This window comes from Mesoplodon mirus (assembly GCF_964341445.2).
Source record: "Mesoplodon mirus genome assembly, chromosome: 2".
In the NCBI taxonomy this organism is placed as follows: domain Eukaryota; kingdom Metazoa; phylum Chordata; class Mammalia; order Artiodactyla; family Ziphiidae; genus Mesoplodon; species Mesoplodon mirus.
The window spans coordinates 78,864,812-78,878,707 of NC_138977.1; the positions used below are offsets into that span (position 1 = coordinate 78,864,812).

A 13,896-nucleotide genomic window follows, 5' to 3' on the forward strand; every position below is an offset into this window, starting at 1 on the left:
AGAGCCCAAGATTTCCTGTGCATCCACAATCCACTGCTTCTGTGGTTGGGCACCAGATAAAGAATGTGGCTTGAATTTTCACGTATGTGAAAAAATACTTATACTTAAACACTAGAATCACTCTCAGTGCATCAAGGTGCTATGAGACATCTGTGAAGAAAGAATGACTGAGGGGGGTAAATTGTTTACACAAAGAAAAGAAAAAATCCAATGTGCACCTCTTGTCCTAGACTCAATTCAGGTCATATGCCTGTTGATGGGAATGATAGAATCTGCTGCACTATTTAAGTTGGTATTTCTCAATTTTTTGAGAGGATTAAGTACATAGTTAATATCTCAAAAATTCTATGCACTTATTTTACAGTGCTACAGTATCAATATACTTAAATTTACATTGTTCTTATGTTGATTCTTAACCTCCTCCCATTAAAACTTCTTAATGTAAGTTTTTAAAAAATTATATAAATTTCAGGTGTACAGCATTATAATTCAACATGTGTATACACTACACAGTGATCACCACTACAAGTCTTGTTACCATCCATCACCATACAGTTTACCCCCTTCACCCATTTCACTAACCCTCCAATCCCCTTCTTCTCTGGAAACCACAATTCTGATATCTGTATCTATGAGTTTGTTTTGGGTTTATTTTATTTGTTCCTTTGTTTTGTTTTTTGAGATTAGACATATGAATGAAATCATGTGGTATTTGTCTTTCTCTGCCTGAACTATTTCACTTAGCATAATACCTTCAAGGTCATCCATGTTGTCACGAATGGCAGGATTTCATTATTTTTTTATGGCTGAGTAATATTTCATTGTGTATATATATACCACATCTTCTTTATCCATTCATCCATCAATAGACACTTATGTTGTTTCTATGCTGCAATAAACATAGGGGTGCATCTATCTTTTCAATTTTGTGTTTTTGTGTTCTTTGGATAAATATCAAGAAGTGGAAATATGGTAGTTCTATTCTTAATTTTCTGAGGAACCTCCATACTGTTTTCCATAATGGCTGCACCAATTTACAGTCCCACAACAGTTAGGGTTCTCTTTTCTCTGTATTCTCTCTAACATTTGTTATTTCTTCTCTTTTCAATAATAGCCATTCTGATGGGTATGAGGTAATATCTCATTGTCATTTTGATTTGCATTTCCCTAAAAATGTTGAACATCTTTTCATGTGCCTGTTAGCCATCTCTGTCTTCTTTGTAAAACTGTCTGTTCAGATTCTCTGCCCAGTTTTTAAAATCATTTGTTTGTTATTGAGTTGTATGAGTTTTTTAAATGTATGTTAGATATTAACCCCTTATTAGGTATATGATTTGCAAATATCTTCTCCAATTCAGTAGGTTGCCTTTTCATTTTGATGATGCTTTCCTTCACTTTGCAGAAGTGTTTTAGTTTATATAGTCCCATTTGTTTATTTTTGCTTTTGTTTCCTTTGTCTTTGGGTCAGAGCCACAAAAACATAAATAAGAATGATGTCAAGGAGGTTATTGCCTATGGTTTTCTCTAGGATTATTATGGTTTCAGGTCTTACATTCAAGTCTTTAATCTATTTTTAGTTCAATTTTGTGTATTATGTAAGAGAGTGGTCTAGTTTCTTTCTTTCTTTTTTTTTTTTTTGCATGTGGCTGTCCAGTTTTATCAACACCATTTATTGAATACACTATCCTTTCACCATTGTATGTTCTTTGCTCCTTTGTCATAAATTAACTGTCCATATTTATGTGGGTTTATTTCTAGGCTCTCAATTCTGTTTCATTTATCTGTGTGTCTGTTTTTATGGCCATACTATTCTCTTGATTAGCTTTGTAGTATAGTTTGAAATCAGGGAGCATGACACCTCCAGCTTTGCTCTTTTCTTTCAAGGTTATTTTGGCTATTTGAAATCTTTTGAGGTTCCATACAGTTTTTAGTATTATTTGTTCCAGTTCTGTAAAATGTGCCATTGGAATTTTGATGGAGATTTCACTGAATCTGTATATTGCTTTGAATTGTATGGACATTTTAATAATATTAATTGTTCCAATCCATGGACATGAAAATATGATAGTTTTACTTCTTCCTTTTTTGGTTTGGATGTCTTTTATTTCTTTTTCTTGCCTAAATGCTATGGCTAGGACTACAATAATATGTTGAATAACAGTGGTGATCATGAGAATCCTTGTATTATTCCTGTTCTTCAAGGAAAAGCTTTCAACTTTTCACCAGTGAGTATGATGTTAGCTGTGGGTTTGTCATATATGGCTTTTATTACGTTGAGGTATGTTACCTCTATACCTACTTTGTTAAGAGTTTTTTTTTTATCATAAATGGATGCTGAATTTTGTCAAATGCTTTTTCCGCATCTATTGAAATGATCAAATGATTTCTATCCTTCATTTGTTAACGTGATTCTTCACATTAATTTGTGGCTAATGATTCATTGAATCATCCTTGCATTCCTGGAATAAATCCCACTTGGTTGTGGTATATGATTATTTTAATACATTGTTGGATTCAGTTTGATAATATTTTGTTGAGGATTTTTGCATCTACATTCATCAAGTGATTTGGTCTGGACTGTGTGCGTGTGTGTGTGTGTGTGTGTTTGGTGTCCTTGACTGGTTTTGATATCAGAGTAATGCTGGCTTTGTAAAACAAGTTTGGGAATGTTCCCAACTCTTCAATTTTTTGATAGAGCTTGAGAAGGATAGGTATTAAATCTTCTTGAATATTTGGTAGAATTCATCTGTGCAGCCATCTGGTCCTGGACTTTTGTTTGTTGGGAACTTTTTGATTCCTGCTTCAATCTCCTTGCTAGTAATTTGTCTATTCAGATTTATTTCTTCATAATTCGGCCCTGAGAGATTGTATGTTTCTAGGAATTTATCCATTTCTTCCAGATTGCCCATTTTTGGTCATATATTTGTTTAGAATAGTCTCTTGTGATCTGTTTTATTACTGTGGTATCAGTTGTAACTTATCTTTCATTACTGAATTCACTTATTTGAGTGCTCTCTCTTTTTTTCTTGGTTAGTCTAGTTAAAGATGTGTTGATTTTGTTTATCTTTCAAAAAAACAGCTCTTAGTTTCATTCATTGTTTCTATTTTTTGTCTTTATTTCATTTTTTTCTGCATTGATGTTTATTATTTCCTTCCTTCTACTAATTTCCTTCCTTCTACTTGTTTATTCTTCTTTTACTAGTTCCTTTAGGTGTAAAGTTAAATTGTTTATTTGGGATTTTTCTTGTTCTGGAAGTAGGCCTGCATCTCTAAGAATTTCCCTCTTAGAACCACTTTTGCTGGTGGTTTTCCATAGATTTTAGTATGTCATATTTCTTCTTTGATTTCCTAATAATCTATTGTTTGTTTGGTAGCATGTTGTTTAATCTTTACATTTTTGTGGGTTTTCCAGTTTCTTTCTTGTAGTTGATTTCCAGTTTTATGCCATTGTTGTCAGAGAAGATGCTTCGATAATATTTCAGTCTTCCTGAATTTATCAAGACTTGTTTTGTGGCCTAGCGTATGATCTATCCTGGAGATTGTTCCATGTGCACTTGAAAAGAATGTGTATGCCGCTGCTCTTGGATAGAATGTTCTGTGTATATCTAGTAAGTTCATCTGGTCTAATGTGTCATTTAAGTCCAATATTTCCTTATTGATTTTTTATCTGGATGATTTATTCATTGTTGTAAGTGAGGTGTTAAAATCCCCTAGTATTATTGTATTGCTTAAATTTCTCACTTTAAGTCCATTATTATTTGTTTTATATATTTTGGTACTTCTCTGTAGGGTACATATATATTTATAAATGTTATATCTTCTTACTGGATCGATCTTGTTATCATTATGTAATGCCCTTCTTTGTCTTTTATTGCAGTCTTTGTTTTAAAGTCTATTTTGTCTGATACGGCTATAGCTACTCCACTTTCTTTTCATTTCAATTTGCATGGAATATCTTTTTCTGCTCCTTCATTTTCCGTCTGTGTGTCCTTTCTTCTGAAATGAGTCTTTCATAGGTAGTGTATAGGTGGGTCTTTTTTTTTTTAATCCATTCTGCCACTCTATATCTTTTGATTGGAACATTAGGTCTATTTGTATTTAAAGTAATTATTGATAGGTATGTACTTATTGCCATTTTGTTAATTGTTTTCAGGCTATTTTTATAGTTTTTTTTTTTTTTGTTCTTCTTATCTTTCTCTCTTCCCTTGTGTTTTGGTAGTTTTCTTTAGTGTTTTGTTTAGATTTCTTTCTCATTTTCTTTTGTGTATTCACTATTATTATTTTTTTCCTGTGGTTATTGTGAGGCTCACATAGAACATTCAATGTAAATAGTACCCAGTTTTAAGTTGGTAGCTACTCAAATCTGAACACATTCCAAATCTTTATCTTTTATTCCCACCCCCATTTTCTATTTTTGATGACACATTTTACATCTTTTTATTTTATGTACTCCTTAACTAATTATTGTAATTTTAATTTTCTACCTTTGTCTTTTACTCTTCATACTTGCTTTACGAGTGATTGATCCACTACCCCTATTATATATTTACCTTTTCCAATGAGATTTTTACTTTTGTATGTTTTCTTACTATTAATTAGTGCCATTTCTTTTCAGCTTAAGGAAGTCCCTTTAATATTTGTTGCAGGGCTGGTTTACTGGTGATGGAATTTAGCTTTTGCTTATCTGGAAACTATTGATGTTTCCTTCAATTTTGAATGATAAGCTTGCTGGATAGAGAATTATTGGTTGGAAAAAAAATTTTTTTCAGCACTTTGAATATGTCATGTCTTTCCCTTCAGGCCTGTAAAATTTCTGCTGAAAAGTCTGCTGATAGACTTATGGGGGGTTATTTTGCATGTAACAAGTTGTTTTTCTCTTGCTACTTTTAGGATTCTCTCTTTATCCTTAACTTTTACCATTTTAATTGTAATGTGTTTTGATGTATGTCTCTTTGGGTTCATCTTATTTGTAAATCTCTGAGCTTCTTGGACCTTGATGTCTCTTTTCTTACTCAGATTAGGGATGTTTTCAGCCACTGTTTCTTTAAAGAATTTTTCTGGCTCTTTCTCTCTTCCTTCTCTTTCTGGGACCCTGATAATGTGAAAGTTATTCCATTTGATGTTTTCCTAAAGGTATATTAAGGTATATTTACTTTTAAAAATTCCTTTTCTTTCTTTCTTTTTTTTTCTTTTTTTTCATTGTCCTGCTCAGTCTCAGTTTTCTATTGCTTTGTGTTCCAGGTCAGAGATTTGTTCTTCTACCTTATCCAGTCTGCTGTTGAATCCCTTAAGTGTATTTTTAAGTTCAATTATAACTTACGTTTAGTATTTTATTATATTTTCTGTCTCTGTTGAAGTTCTCACTGTGTTCATCCATTCTTCTCCCAAGTTTGGTGAGCATCTTTATGGTAATTATGCAGAACTCTTTATTAGGTAGATTGCTCATTTCCATTTCATTTAATTCTTTTTCTGATGTTTTGTCTTGTTCTTTTGATTGTAACATATTTCTCTTTCTCCTCATTTTTTCTAATTCTCTGGGTTTGTTTCTATGTATTAGGTAGATTAGCCATCTCTCCCAGTCTTGAAGGATGGTCTTTTTTAGGAAATGTCCTGTGGGACTCAGAAGCATAATCCCATGTGGCGACCAGAGCCAAGTGTTGAGGGATATCCCCTTCCTGTTGTGGCAGGGCCCAGCTGCTGCTGCTGCAGGGCACTGGTTGGTGGAACTGGCCTCCCACCAGCTTCAAGGCCCACCTGCTACTACTGTGCATACTGGTGGGTGGGGCTATTGTTCAGCTGGCTGTGAGGGCTGGCTGAGGTGCAGGAATGGGCAGAGTTCTCAGTGGGGTACCCCCATTAGCAGTAACAGTTTAGAGGGACAATTCCAAAATGGCATCCACCTGTGCCCTCATTCACAAGATAGCATGAGATCACAAAAATGGCTCCTACCAGTGTCTCAGTCCCCAGCGAACATCCCAACTGGTGGCTTCCTCTCTGAAAGAGTGGTAAGTCAGCCCCCTTTACCTATGGTCCATATGTTTTTTAACCTGGTGTTTTAAACTTGATTTTGAGTTGAGGAAGGCTTTGTACAAGCCCTTTAAGAGGTTTTTTTTGTTCCATTTAATTCTATTGTTTTCCTGGACATATTTCCTGTTGGTTTTCAAAGCCAGGTGTTTTGGGGGCTCATCTCTCCTGTGCGGGATCTAGGGTTTGGGGTGCTGGATGTAGAGCTCGATTCCCTCACTTCTCAGGGAAAAGATCTGTACTTTATGATCTCTCCTGATTGTGGATCACTGTGGCTGGGTTTTGGATTTTTCCTTGGTGAGACTTTTATCTCTGTCTCTCCTACCTCTCTCAATGTTTTCCTTTTACGCTTTGTCGTGGAGGCATTGTTCGTCCAGTTTTAGTCCCTTACTGAGGGAATTATTTGATATGTGGTTGTAGATATGTTGTGTCCATGGGGAGAGGTGGGTTCAGGATCTTCTATGCTGCCATCTTGCTCATATGCCTTAATGGAAGTTGTATATACATGTTTATGTAATGTGTATGACAAGAATACCTACAAAATATTATATTCAGATTTAATAAACCTGTATTGAGTGTTTTTTTATGAACCAGTGTGCTATGCATTAACATAGAACACTTACATCATTCTGGTATCATTGCTATGAGCAAATGTTTTAAAATTTGTGTTTTATTTTGAAATAATTATTGATTTACAGGAAGTTGCCAAATAGTACAGAGAGGCGCTATATATTCTGACCCAGTTTTTCTCAGTGGTTACACCTTACATAATTTTAGCAAAATATCAAAGCCAGGAAGTTAACATTGATACAATGTTTATGTATAGTACTATAACATTTTATCAGATGTGTAGATTTGTGTAACTACTGCATTCAAGATACACAATTATTCTAGCACTACAAAGACCTCCCCTGGGGCCTCCCTGGTGGCGCAGTGGTTGAGAGTCCGCCTGCCGATGCAGGGGATACGGGTTCGTGCCCCGGTCTGGGAGGATCCCATATGCCGCGGAGCGGCTGGGCCTGTGAGCCATGGCCGCTGAGCCTGTGCGTCCGGAGCCTGTGCTCCGCAACGGGAGAGGCCACAGCAGTGAGAGGCCCGCGTACAGCAAAAAAAAAAAAAAAGACCTCCCCTGTGCTACTTTTTTATGGTCTTCTACCACTATCCTAACCCCTGGAAATCACTAATCTGTTCTATAACTTTATAATTCTGTAATTTCAACAACGACATAAATGGAATCAGAATATGTGAACTTTGGAGACTGCAATTTTTCACTCAGCACAGTACCCTGAGGTCCATGCAAATTGTTGCATTTATCAATGATTTATCCTCTTTATTACTGAAGAGTATCCCATCTTGTGTATGTACCATGGTTTGTTTAGTCATTCACCTATTGCAGAACATTTTAGTTGTTTCCAGTTTTTGGCTATTACAAATAAAGTTGCTCTGACCATTTGTGTACAGGCTTTTGTGATGTGTGTGTGTGCATGATAAGAAATCACATTTCAGAGCTGAGACCGAGGGGGTAAATCAATTGTCCAGAGCACTGAACAGGTTTCCAAACCCAGATGTTTTTATTTTACCTCCTGTGCTGTTTTCATGATCCCATATTAATGAGAACAAACTGCAGACAGTGTAGAAAAGTAATGATTATATATTTGATTTCTCCTTGACAAAGTTTTGGTTTCAGCATAATACCTGCTTAAAGATTTGATTGTTTTTAGCATCATGTCTGCACCCTGATTCACTCATTTATTCACAAAAACTAATGTTTGAGTACCCATTAAGTACCAGGCCTGTTGCTGAGTGTTGAGGCAAGATGCCTGGCCCATGACAGCTTTTACAAAATACTGTGTTTGTAGCATAGAGGTAACTTGATCTTTGTTAGCTAGTATTAACAGTTTTAAATTTTAGTTTAGAAAATGTTTATTGAGAGTTAATGTGAATGCTAAAATAATATTTAATTGTGCATTCCTAAATTTAAATTCTCTGAAAGATTTGGGTTAATATATGTTGCCTTATCTTAGGAAAGCAATTGCTGAGCATGCATGCACAAATACACAACCTAATTTTGCAAGGCATGCAGTTCAGGACTTTTTCCAAATAGGGGTGAAGTTCAGATGGACTTTTATATGTAGCTTGTTCACAAATTAATGATTTCTTCTGCTCTCTGTGTCCCTTTCTCCCTAAAGCATGAAAAATTAATCAACCGTCCACAGACTACCAAAAGAATTTCTACAGATCCTCTAGGTAAGGAATACTTGCTATGTCTTCATTATGATGGTGCTATTTTTCTCTTATATTTTATATGTTATGTGAATCTTTTGGTAAGAAAGAATAGAGAACTTTGTAATTAACAATAAGTTAATAAATAATCATTTATTATCAGCCTAATAAATGAGTTTTCCTTTTTAAGTCATGCACATATAAACAAAAACATTCTTGAATGTAGATGTAGTTAAAATTTTATTAAAATCTACAAGAAATATGAATTCTACTAAGTATTGTTGAACTAAGATAACTAGTAATTGCTTTGTTTGGTAAATAGACTACTACAGTTTGTCCTGAAATGTTGATTATTAGGGTTCAGATCTTAAAATAGATTTTAAATAGAGGTGTATATGGAGGTATGAAACCACATAGGAAACATGTAAAATTTGATTGTGGTTATAAGTAATACAATTACATAACAATAATGCATATTTCAGGGTAGAATTTGACACTTTTATTCTATTTTAGCCTTTGAAACAATTCATTTTGTGATGTTAATTGTTACTACTGTGATAACCTATTAGTCTTCAACAGACGTCGCTGAATGCATTTGACTACTGTGTCAGTCTCACCACTGATGGCTTAACATTTCATTCAGGGGTTATCTTTATGGACTTGTACAGAAAATATACAAGCTTTGCTGAATTATTAGAAGTGAGTAGGTTAGAAATAAACCTTAGAGTTATACACTCTTTCAGAGGCAATAAAATTATTTTCAAAGAGAGAGCAGGTGACAGAGCAAAAACAAAACATAAAATATCAAAGCCCAAACCCCAGAAACGCAAAGAAAAAAAACCCAGTAAAACAACAATAGCAGTAGGTGAAAGCCCAGCAAGTTTATAATGTTGTTAACTATTGAAGAACTTGATGTTCAAATAAAAGTACTCCCACTATTATTGTCAACAACCACAAGAGTATAGTGATCTTTCCTAAGTGTACCAGGAAGTCCTAAATTGTTATACAATGTGGTCTTGCATGACCAATGCCATCTGAGCTGTTGCAGGATGATGGTAGATGAGGTTAGAGCAGGACAAAACTATGAAAGTTTTAAATGCAAATTAAGAAGTTCAGACAATGAAGGAGGCTACAAGAGATGTATTAACAAGGAATGAATAAGATCAGATTAGACTTTGAACACTTCTCTCTATTAGTTGTGTAGGAAACTAAAGTCAGTCTACACTGATAGCAGGGGTATGAGTCAGAACCCTGGTTCTTGGAGTACTCCAGAAAAAAAGAGGTAGGACATGATTAAGATTGAGTCAGTAAGGCTGGAAACTGGAGGAAATATCTAAGATATGTTTAGGGTTAGGACCAGTAAAACTTGAGTACAGGTGATAAGAAATAGGCTTTGAGAAATGGGAATAATCTTTCATGTGTTAGCATACTCAGCTGAGTGGTCACATTCACTAAGAAAGTGAACAGAGTGAAGGATCAGGTGGAGAGAGGGAAAGACAAAAGTTGATTTCAATTTTAGAAGTGTGGGATGGACCAGAGACTGTCAGACAGAGTGAAGTAAGTCAGAGAGAAAAACAAATATCATATATTAACGCATATATGTGGAATCTAGAAAAATGGTGCAGAGGAATGCAAGGCAGAAATAGAGACACAGATGTAAAGAATGAACGTATGGACACCAAGGGGTAAAAGGGTGGGCGGGTGGGATGAATTGGGAGATTGGGATTGATATACATACACTAATATGCATAAAATAGATAACTAATGAGAACCTGCCATATAGCACAGGGAACTCCACTTTGCTGTACAGTAGAAACTAGCACAACATTGTAAAGCAACTATACCCCAATAAAGAAAAATTAGAAATGTGGAATTTGAATTGGCTCTAGTATAAACTGGTAAAGATAATTAGGAGATGAATATTGTAAATGGTATACAGGCATACCTTGAAGATATTGTGGGTTTGGTTCCAAACCACCACAATAAAGTAAATATCATGATAAAACGAGTCACATGAATTTTTGGGTTTCCTAGTGCATATAAAATTATGTTTACATTATACTGTAGTCTGTTAAGTGTGCAGCAGCATTCTGTCTAAAAATCGATGTACATACCTTAATTAAAAAAATTCTTTATTGCTAAAAAATGCTGACCATCATCTGAGCCTTCAGTGAGTCATAATCTTTTTGCAATAGTAACATCAATGATCACTGATTACAGATCACCATAACAAATAAAATAATGAAAAAGTTTGAAATACTGTGAGAATTACCAAAATGTGACACAGAGACACAAAGTGAGCAAATGTCATTGGAAAAATGGTGCCCATAGACTTGCTTGATGCAAGTTTGCCACAAATCTTCAATTTGTAAAAAACACAGTATCCATGAAGGGCAATAAAGCAAAATACAAGAAAATAAGGTAGGCCTGTACCAGGATTTAGGGAAACAGAGTCAAAGCTGAAGATATAGTAGATATGGGATATTTCACGTAGAGGAGATAGTTAAGGCAGTTGGTGAATTCACTGAGGGGAGGGGACAGAAATAGAAGGGGCCTGAGATAGGAAGCAGTAATTCAGCACAGTCAGGAGGAAGACAGTCAGCAAAGGGAAAAGAGAGGGAAGAGGAAGAGCAGGGCAGGCCATGGAGCCCGAGGGAAGGAGTAAAATGCTCTGTGGAAGTCGGAGAAGATGTAGACTGAGAATCAGTTGCTCTAAGTAGTATTTAGGAGGGCTCTAAAAAGATTGGAAAATAAGGCTTTAATAGAGTTTTAAAAGAGGATATCAACATCTTGTGATGAACCATAATGGAAAAGAATATGAAAAAGAATATATATATATCTTAATCACTTTGCAGTACAGTAGAAATTAATACAACATTGTAAATCAACTATATTTTAATAAAATAATTTTTTTTTTAAAGAGGCTATATAACCTCTAAAGCAAGGGCTTAAGGAGTGAGTTGATAGTGATGGACTTAAGGCATCAGATTTACAATAGGCATGAAAAGATTTTATGGTAAAAGGACAGGGAGAGATAGCCTGAGAGCTTGAAACAGCAGCAGAAGCAAGGAAAGGGGAGGCCTGAGAGTGCCTGTGGGAAGAATGGAAAGAACCTGATGAGGAGGTTAAGGAAGAGTTGTGAAGGGAAATTATTAGATGAAAAACACTGTGAGGATGGCACCCAGCAAACATGGAGGAGTGAGATTCTGTAAGAAAGTGATTTTGAAATGAAAATGAGGTTATGAGAACTCAGGTCAAATGGCTTTGGGGAAAGTTAGGAGAGACTGACACTGGCTGAGTGAAACAGAAGAAGAGTGAGATTGGGGCTTAAGGATGGAAGGAAAGTGTTATGTCATTGCTCTGGAAAAGTTTAAATTGAATTCAAGAAACAGAGTTTTAATGGATTTGTAAGCTGCTAAAGGCTTAAATTGTGTACAAAGCATAGAACTTGTTGATCACATTCAGTATCATCTCATAACCCTGGGCATCCCTGTATTTGACTGCAATGTGAGTAAGACAGAATTGGTGATTGACAAATTGAGAACATTGAAAGCTAAAGAGGACAACAGATTTTAAGGTGGATGCAAGACCATTATTGACCTACACAGCTGATCATTAGGGCAGTATGGAATTAGGCAGAGATGATGGAATGACTGCGTGCGTCAAAGGACTTGCTGTATTAGTGATGGGGCAAGAAACATATTAAGCAGGAACAAATGAAGAGAAGCTGTGGAAGTTTAGGGCAGTAATATAGAGCAGCTGAAGCCATGGAAGTGGAATAGTTCTGGCTGCTGATGAAACATAAGGATTGGCCATGTAAGTCAGTTTTTAATATGGAGACACCACACAGGTCAGTGATGTTGACAAGATTAAGAAATCATGTGGTCAGAGGTATGACTGACTATCAACAGGGTTGCTGTTGCTGCTGCCTACCAATGGCAGAAGACAGATGATGTGGATGGGGAGAGGAAAGCCTACCCATGTAGCATGGACATTAAAATGAATATATTGCAAGGGGGAAGCAGACTGTTGGTTTGAAAGTGGCAGTGGAGGGGAAGGATGTGTTGGCTCCATTTCCTGCGTAGCTTTCACAGAAAAGTGGCATGATTTAGAGTGTAAAAGCAGGTGCAAGTTATGTGAGTAGGTAGACGGAAAGAACAGAGTAAAAGGTGGCAGACATAGAATTCTTTTCTGACACCAAACTGGGGAAAATGGAGCAGAGTTTTGCATGAGTGGGAGAAAATGACTGTGATGCAGGTTAGGGCTGATGTGTGCAAGGAGAGAGAAGGGCTTGAGGGGTTTGCTGAGAGTGATGGATTTGAACTACACAATAAAATAAATAACAACCAAACAACAGAAAATTGGAATCTTGAGTTTAGGTGGTAGCCAGGAGTCACAGGGTAAGGGAAGGGAGATGCTGAACTTACAGGATATATTCAGAGATGTGTGTAGCTCTAAATAATCCAGAAGCCAGGGGGAATGTTGGTGAAATGGACCTTCCACAGAATTTCTCTTTGGATATTGAATTTTGGTGAGTTTGTGTGTGTGTGTGTATGTGTGTGTGTAGTTGGGGGTTGGGGCATGAGGATTGACTAGCTGCTGCTATAATTTATGCATCAGGTTAGTACAAATTAAGGGAAGTAGTTTTTGAATCTAAAAATGTCTTCTAATATAGTGCTACTCGGAGTGTGGTTGGGGACCTCAGCGTCAGCATCATCTGGGAACTTGTTAAAAATGCCAAGATTTGCCCCTATCCTAGTCTTACTTAATTAGACTATCTGGAGTGGGGGCCTAAACACCATTTTAATGAGCCCTACTGGATTCAGGGAAGTTAAAATTTGAGAAGCATTTCTAACCCTTTGCAATAGGTGGTTCCCTCAGAAGAAGACCCCAGAAAGGGCAGGGGTTCAAAGGCTCTCAACTGTCCATCTGGGTGGTCCCAAATCTTTCTGCTTCTCAGAGGCCAAGCCAGAGATTAAGTTTCCTGTGAACAGTTGGAGGGTTAGATGAGCACACCCTCCATGAAAGGGTCCTAACACTGAGTGTCCCACGTGTGCCTGGCAGAAGCCCTGTGGGACAACTTGCTCTACTGGCTGGCAGGCGAGCTCTCAGAAGAAAACGTCCTGTGTCTCTCCTCATCCCTCCCCCTTCGCCTCAGCACCGTTCAGCTCATCAAACTGAAGAACACTGATGATCTCACAGAACAGACCCACGAACTTCTCTGCTTTTGGAAAAGATCACTCCCAAATTCCACGGACAAACTTCGCCTTCTGGCTCGCCATCTCCGCAAGATCGGCAGGAGTGACCTCTCAGAAGAGCTCAAATTCAAGTGTGAAAATAAAGTGTCCACTGAACCCCAGCAGTGGTCTGATGTGGTGGAGTTCAGCCCCGTTGCTCTTTCTTTTGCCCTAGAAAAAGGGTCATAGTTGGTTTGAAGACCGTTTCTGTCAACATTTTACTAGCAGTTTCCAAGTATTGTTTGAAGTGAATCTTTTTGATAGATGTGTTATTGAGACAAATGAAGAAGCACTAATCAGACAATAAAAAGCATCTGTGGGTTTGAATCCTCACTCATGGTTCAGTGATACATGTTCTGCAGCCAAACTTAATAGCATTTGTAATAGAGTTTGCCCTGTGTGTATTTTAATA

At 36.6% G+C, this 13,896-nt stretch overlaps 1 protein-coding gene across 1 annotated transcript in view; it reads left to right on the top strand.

Moving 5' to 3' along the window:
* The window catches only part of DTHD1 (death domain containing 1), a gene marked incomplete at both ends in the record, with an annotated part of 77,510 nt that extends 63,837 nt beyond the window's left edge, over positions 1 to 13,673 (top strand). Inside the window, 2 exon segments of the mRNA XM_082611607.1 lie at positions 8,214 to 8,271; positions 13,312 to 13,673. Of these exon segments, the coding sequence (XP_082467733.1) occupies positions 8,214 to 8,271; positions 13,312 to 13,673 (420 nt within the window).
* Between the last annotated feature and the right edge of the window lie 223 nt (positions 13,674 to 13,896).